This window comes from Cynocephalus volans, chromosome 15 (assembly GCF_027409185.1).
Source record: "Cynocephalus volans isolate mCynVol1 chromosome 15, mCynVol1.pri, whole genome shotgun sequence".
Lineage (NCBI taxonomy): Eukaryota > Metazoa > Chordata > Mammalia > Dermoptera > Cynocephalidae > Cynocephalus > Cynocephalus volans.
The window spans coordinates 62647736-62655326 of record NC_084474.1 but is presented as its reverse complement, the minus strand read 5'-3'; the positions used below and the strand labels follow the sequence as shown (position 1 = coordinate 62655326).

Sequence of the window (7591 nt, the reverse complement as noted above, 5' to 3'; positions counted from 1 at the left end):
TGCCTGGCCACTGTAAGCATTCTTATTAAAAGAAACCTTTTAAATTTAATGACTTTTTTGTTTCTAGAAACTTTTAAGAAACAAGATCTTCATTCTCTAAATTATGGTCATTATTGTTATTTTTCTTCCATAGTTTAGAAGCACCAGCTTGTGGTACAAAGTCACATTTCTTGTACTGTTACATTAAATGGCTGATTATCTATCCAACTTATCCCAAAAATGTCTTTCTTACTTTCCTAGGATCCAGACTGTCATGATAACATTAAGTAAACTAAGGATATTTATTTACAATCAGCCTTTACTATTATTGTCCAAAAGCACCCTCAGTAATTATTCTAAGTTGTTAAAATTCCCTACTCTTGATTCACATGGCAAATTTACTTCTCAGAACCTACTTTTCCACTGATTAACTTAGTATAATGACAATTGCTCCTCCCATACCAAACAGAATATACGTAAACAGGAAAAGAGGAGACATTAAAATTTATGTATGATCAAAATCATTCTGTAGGCTCTTTAATATCACCATTTTACCACTGTCAGTTGTTTCATAAGTATATACTGAGAAGCAATTTTTGCCTATGTGTTGTACTATATCATGCCCATGTATGCCTTCAAAGTAATAGAAAGAATATATTAGTTCTCAAGGAGCTTAAATTTTATCTGAGAAGAGAAATCACATAGAAAGCAGTATGAAATATACATGAAATACTTCTGTATATGCACAATGACAGTATGAAAGGAAGTATATTATGCCACTAGAATGCCAATTAGAAGAGTAACAAGCAGTTGAGGATGTTGAACAGGAAAGGCTCTTGAAAAAGGTTTTTGAGTCAGATTTTGAGGAATATTTTAGACATAGTCTTAGACATGGTCTTACAGGAGAGAGGGGAAGTTATTCCAGCAAGTGGTAATTTTTTTTTTCCAGAGCTTTACTTTCCAGAAGCTCAGTCTTTTATTATTTATTTGTTTATTTATTTTTCTGAAGAATTTTGAAGGAGATTTTATAGTATTCTGGCATGGAGTTGATATTTTTTAATGCTCAAGAATATGTAAACAGTCAAGTGTATTATATATAAAAATAGGAAATGAGAGAGAATAATAGGCGTAGATAATCATCTCAAGTCTCAGTTCGGTCTTGTCATTTTCCCTCACTGTGTTCAGTAGAAATACTATACTTCCTGCATGAGGTGATAAGATGTTTAACACGTAGATGCTGACATTAAGGAGCTTACAATTGCCATTAGAGATTTAGGCACCTAAGTGAGAAGTTAAACAACCTGCAGTAGTTGAAGAAATGTCACAAGGCAATGGATGATAAATATCAAAAATATCAGCACTGACAAGTCCTAGCAAAGTTCATAGAAGGTGGAATTCTTGGGAGCTGGGTGGAAGAAAAGGACTTCATGAAAAGGGATGTAACTTAGAAACAGTTCAGCAGAGGTCTTCTAATCTAATGAGATATGTCCCTTCTGCAACATCACTAATATATGGCTCTTTGTTTTTTATCCTTGCCAATAATAGAGAATTCACTTTCATGAGACATCCCATTTCATATTCTTAGAAAGAATGTCCTTCCTTATAGTAGGCCTCAAATCAGCTTCCTTATTAAATCTGATAGTGCTGTCCAGAGCTTCCCAGTGCCTGTGTCCTGGCACCCTGTTTCACAGGTGTGCTGACTTACTCCCTTAGCCCTTCAAGCTGCCTGCAGGGTCTGAAGTAGCCACAGCATCAGGGCTGTGGCCATGAAAAACCTCCTGTGTTTATCCCAGTGCCATAAATACTATCATCTCTTATTTGTGCTCAACTGTGAAAAAGTTTGTGAAGCATTGTTCAGTACAGCATGGTGGTGTAGAGGTCCCCTCTCTGAAATCAGTCAGACCCAGGTTAGAATCTTGGCTCTGCCAGTTATTAGTTCTCAGACCTTGGGAAAGAAACTGCACCTTTTCAAACTTCAATTTCTGCATCGTAAAGGGTGCAGTAATACTGCCACTCTTATAGAGCTGGTGTAAAAATTAAAAATGATAATACGATAGCACTTTTAAATAGGATTATTGTCATTAGCTCTGCTTTTGCCCTTTTAAAACATTATGTAGAATTCCTCTTCTATTTTAGAATCTTTAAATTATTTAAAACTAGTTTCTTCTAATTATTTTAAACTTATTTAAACTTATTTCTTCTAAGTCTCCTTCTCTGGCTAAATATTGCAAATTCCGTCAGCATATCCTTGTTCAATATGAGTTCAAAGTCCTTCAACATCTTAGTTCCTCTCTTCTAGACACCCCACAGTGTCTTTATGTTCTTTTTTGAATGTACACAAGGATACTTCAAAAAGTTTGTGGAAAAAACCGATTGACATATAATATGAATTTTTTTCCATGAGCTTTTTGAAATACCCTCAAAGTGCTAAGAACAGAATATATCCCTGTAAGTGTGGCTTGATAAGCTACTCTTTGAAGAATGGATGGAATAGGGGAACAGAGGAAAGAAATTCATACTGGAGAGCAGTGTAGTGAGTAAAGAAGAAGAAACCACAACACACATGTCATGTTTATCAACAAATGAGCCTCACTGGCTCAAAGAGAATCATGGGGGGGGGGGGGCGGGGGGGGGAGATGCTAAAAAGGCTGAATTGTAAAGTTCCTGGAACCATCAGACTATGGATTCTATCCAATAAAAAGGAAAACCAACAATATCGTTACAGGAGACTGATCTATCACTTGAAAGCAAACGACCACAGCATCTATTTGAGCTACTCACAAGCTGTGAAATGTCATAAATACTGTAATCCTTCTTTTGCTCCCCTTAGATGGAAACAGTAACCCTACAATTGTCCCAAAGGAATGCTGAAAGACTGGATATGATCTATAAACTACACATGCCTTAGGCGTTCAGTGGCTGTTGGCTGCTGCAGTCCACTCTGGCTGAAAGAGGAAGGTGACACTAAGAGGTTATCTTGTCCTATCCTAGGAGTCACCACTTAGGAGCTTCAGCCCTCAGATTTTCTTTATTCCTGACACCTTTTTATTCTTGCTTTCCAGTTTTTCTTCCATTCGTTCAATATAGCATAATGCTAAGCATCGGCTGGGGTTCATGCCCCACCTTTGCTGAGTACTAGTTGTGTGACTTTGGGCAAATTGCTCTACATCTTTGTAACTAAGTTTCCTCTTCTAGGAGAGCCTGGCAATAATAAGTGATATTTACATTACTTGCTGTTATTTTGAGTCATTATTATTCATACATTCAACAGATACCAAATACTGTGATAAGCACAGATGATGCATTGGTGAACAGAACAATCGCTTACCTGCAGTCGTCACTTTTCTCCTGATTTTAAGGGAAAGGCAATAACTTTGGAATCTGACTCCTGCATGCGGTTTTAGAAGCTACTATTTGTCTTTGTAACCCTGGACGAGGCACTTAATGTCTCTGAGCCTGTTACCTCATTTTTACAAAGAGGATTAATAAAATCTACGTCGAAGATTAGTTTTAACTATTAAATAAGATAACATAAACAAACCGCCTGGCACACAGTTGGAACTAAATATATACTCCTTCCCTCCCATTCTTCCTCCACAATCCTGTGGCCACACCTGGGACTGAGGGACCCCACTCTGAGTTTAGAAACCAGTGCTTCCTTCTGAAGTGCCAGGCAGGAGTATGGGGGTACAGCGGGAACTCGTCTTCAGCGAAGGCGAAACCGAGCAGGTGTGGGAGGAAACAGACAGGGCTGCAGGGACCGCCCCTGGACTACATCTCCCGGGATGCTCAGCGCGAGGGAGCGCCCCGCCCGGCCCCGCCCCGCCCCGCCCGGGGGCGCTGCCCACCTCGCGGAGTGAGCCGCGCGCGGAGGCTACAAGTGCCGCGGCTGGTGATCGCGGACTTTCTCAGGGAGCCGCGCCCGGGAAAGAGAGCGGTGCTCGAGCCGCACGGGGTGGCCGAGGCACAAGGTGAGTGGCGGAGAGTGGGACGGGGTGGTGGCGCTGGGCGCGAGGGAGGGAGCCCGCGAGCCTAGCGGAGCAGGGACGCGTGTCCCCACTCCCTGTCCAAGGCGCCTGCTTCGCCCCCTGGTACTCGGAGGACGCATCCTGACTCTGGGGGCCCCGGGGACGTGGAGTTCACCGGGAAGGGACTGATGGTTCCCGCTGCTCCCGCGGCGGCACCGCTGCCCGCCCTCCCGGCACACGGCGCGCAGGTCGCATCCCGAGGTCGCCTCCCCCAGACCAGTCTCGCCCGTGTCAGGTCCTATACGAATATTAATGCTTTTAATTGGTGGCAGAGACGAGGGAAAGTGCTGTCCCCGCGCTTTGGGATTTATTCTCCTTAACTGGACTTTTAAACAGATCAGAGAAAAAAGACGGAGAGGACGGAAGAAGCCTTTAGCCGGTCCCCTGGGCTGCTCCATTCTCCACTGGGTGGAAGCCCCGGATCACGGAGCTGCATAGGAAGTCGCCTGTACAGCGAGTGGCTCTGTCAGAGCAAGCCAAGTCTTTCATTTCTGTAAAGAGAGGTGGATGGAAGAGAAGGGAATTCAGTAGAATCTCTCTCCCCCTTTGTTATAAATTGCAAGTCCCATAAAGGACCCTGCCCTTTTGATCCATAGTCTGATGTGATGAGTTACTTGAGCCATTGGTTAATCGGAGCGCCGAATGCCTTAGAAAACTGCGAGATGATTTATTTCAGTAATTGGTGAAGCCCCCGTTACCATCGCTTCATTCATCCAGGGATCCTTCAGCAGGGGGTTGCCCACTTGCTAAAGGAAAGCTCTGGTTCAGTTGTAGTTTTCCTACACTTGGTGTTTTTTGCTGTTTTAGTTGCAGAGAAACTCCGATAATAGGAGACAAGTGGTTTTTGTTATGGTTGTTTTAACAACTCAGGTGTCTAGCTGAAAACATTCCCTCTCTCTTATTTTGAGTTGCCGGCTTGACCTTAGGTGAGCCTTGCCTGTGCCTCTGTTACCAGCTGTTGGAGCTTTGGATTTTGAAGCCTAAAGCCCTGGGTTAAGTCAATTATCAACATGGATTTGGAAGCAGAATAAAAGGGGCCCTTGGTTAAAACCCCTATATTTAGTGGTAGCAGAAACTGAATTTTTATTTCTCGGAAAGATGGCAGAGGCAGAGAAAAATGGGTGGATGGTTTTCTGCTCAGCCCAAAATTCTATCCCAGAAAGCACCCCCCCCTTATTTTGTAGTGGGTGTGAGAGAGTGTCATGGATATAAAATTCCAGAGGTAACCTTGGCAGTAGCTTCTCACCTGTTTGCCTCAACAGAACTCTGACTCTGTGGGTTTATAGTTTGCTTTATTGTCAGTTTGCTTCTAGATTGCATTTGTAAAAATTTATGATGGTCAATTTCTTGTTTGTTAGCCAAGCATGTAGAGGAGGAGGAACTCAAACCCATTCACACCCAGTGAGTGGGAGTAGCAGATGTTCAGCTGGAATGGGCAGTTGTATGTGTGTGGAGGAGTGGGCTGGCTCATTGTATTTTTCAGGGATCACAGTGAGGTGTGTTGTCTGCACACTTTGGGGTCCAGAACGTGCTGCCCCCATGGAGCAGTGAGGGGAGAGGACAGAAGAGAATCACAGTGGACAAGCAACGTATGGTCTTGTAAATTCAGGGCCATGTGCCTAGAGGCATTGGATGTGTGAGGTGTAGGGTTACGAGAGGTGGCTGATTAAGCTGGTCTTTTCCTCACACTTCAGAATCAAAATGTTGAGCCCTTGCTCCAGTGGAGCCCAACCGACATGGGCATACAGTCATTTACTCATGGTGATGCTCTAAAGCTAATCTGTATTAGAATCCATTTAAACCGAAGAGAGTGTAAACATTTACAATCTAATTGAATTAGAAAATCTATGCTTCCCAAGTCCTCCAGAAAATCAGCAGCTCTGCTGAAAAGGGCCCCTGCCTTTCTCATTTGTGTCTTTATACAGGAAACCTGCCTTCTCATTTGAGGGATCCTGTCACAGGAATGTGTGAGTTCTTGGATAAATTTGGCTTGGTGATGGCGGCATGCTTTCTCCAGAGACACTGCCACTTCCTTCACGTCCCTTTTCTACCCTGACCTAAGTTTCTCAGTGTTAACCTCTGTGACAAGTCAGAGGATGTGCCTTTTTCTCACTTTCCTTCCGCTAGGTATCTCCCCACTTCTTTGCCCCTGTTAAGAGGAGCTGGGGCTGAGGTGCCAACAGACAGCTGTGTGCAAAGGAAATAGGAACTTCAGGAGCAGCACTCCAGGCATTACAGCCTTAGCTTCTGTTGGGTCCTTATGTAACTGTATTGCTATTGGCAGAATTTCTGGAAGCTGCTGGGGATGTCTGACTAGCTCCCATGGAGCTCCATTACCTTGCTAAGAAGAGCAGCCAGACAGACCTGTGCAATGCTTTGGACTGGAGTTCAGGAGGGCCTCCTGGTGACCAGGCAGACGAATCATCGACCAGAACTGCTCTCTGCTGCAAGAGACACTGTACGTCCACACCAAGAGTAGCCGGGATGGAAGGTTCTAGACTTAGCCCTTCTCCAGCATCCCCTTCCTCTCTGCAAGAAAGTGCTGTTCAGCCAGACTCCTTCCCACCAGGACCTCTTAACTCAGGGAACAGCCAAATAGCAGAAAGGAAAGTTTGCAACTGCTGCAGCCAGGAATTAGAAACTTCTTTTACCTGCGTGGATGAGAATGTCAACTTGGAGCAACGGAACCGGAGCTCCCCTTCAGCAAAAGGAAGTAATCACCCCAGAGACTTTGGCTGGGGAAATCCAAATGAGTGGTCCCATGAGGCTGCCATATCCTTGATATCGGAAGATGAAGATGATACAAGTTCAGAAGCCACATCTTCAGGGAAGTCAGTAGACTATGGCTTCATCAGCGCCATCTTGTTCTTGGTCACTGGCATCTTGCTGGTGATCATCTCTTACATTGTCCCACGGGAGGTGACTGTGGATCCCAACACAGTGGCAGCCCGGGAGATGGAACGCCTGGAGAAGGAGAGTGCAAGGCTGGGGGCTCACCTGGACCGCTGTGTGATTGCTGGGCTCTGCCTCCTCACACTAGGGGGCGTTGTTCTGTCCTGTTTGCTAATGATGTCTATGTGGAAGGGGGAGCTCTATCGGCGAAACAGATTTGCCTCTTCCAAAGAGTCTGCAAAGCTCTATGGTTCTTTCAACTTCAGGATGAAAACCACCACTAATGAAAACACCCTGGAACTATCCTTGGTGGAGGAAGATGCTCTTGCTGTACAGACTTAATTCTGGTTGTGAACTTCTTAAGAGTCTGCCTTGGCATTTTATATGAAAACAATACATTTTTTTTTTTCTTAAAAGTAACAGTGCAATTATTTGCCTGCTAAGAAAAAGTTATTTCACAAACCAACAGCCAGTGAGTGTTTTTGTTCTCCATATATCTTCTATTTAGAAGAAAAGCCATGTAAGATGCATAAGAAACCACAACCAGCGACACCTGTTCTTCTGAAGAGCTGAAGACAAATTAATCTGTAATGGCCATAAGCTTCTACTTGTATAGCAAAATATTTCTAATAACCCCATATACAAATAGTTTCTTTTACACAGATACAGAATATTATTCTTTGGATACGAGG

At 43.7% G+C, this 7591-nt stretch overlaps 1 protein-coding gene across 1 annotated transcript; it reads left to right on the top strand.

Moving 5' to 3' along the window:
• Positions 1-6329: 6329 nt before the first annotated feature.
• TMEM74 (transmembrane protein 74) lies at positions 6330-7241 on the top strand. The gene has a single exon (XM_063079115.1). The coding sequence runs from the start codon at positions 6330-6332 to the stop codon at positions 7239-7241; it is 912 nt and encodes a 303-aa protein (XP_062935185.1).
• Positions 7242-7591: the final 350 nt, after the last annotated feature.

Bases quoted from the DNA above. Each gene is read 5' to 3' on its own strand.
- TMEM74 (XM_063079115.1), top strand. From the start codon at position 6,330: ATGGAGCTCCATTACCTTGCTAAGAAGAGCAGCCAGACAGACCTGTGC.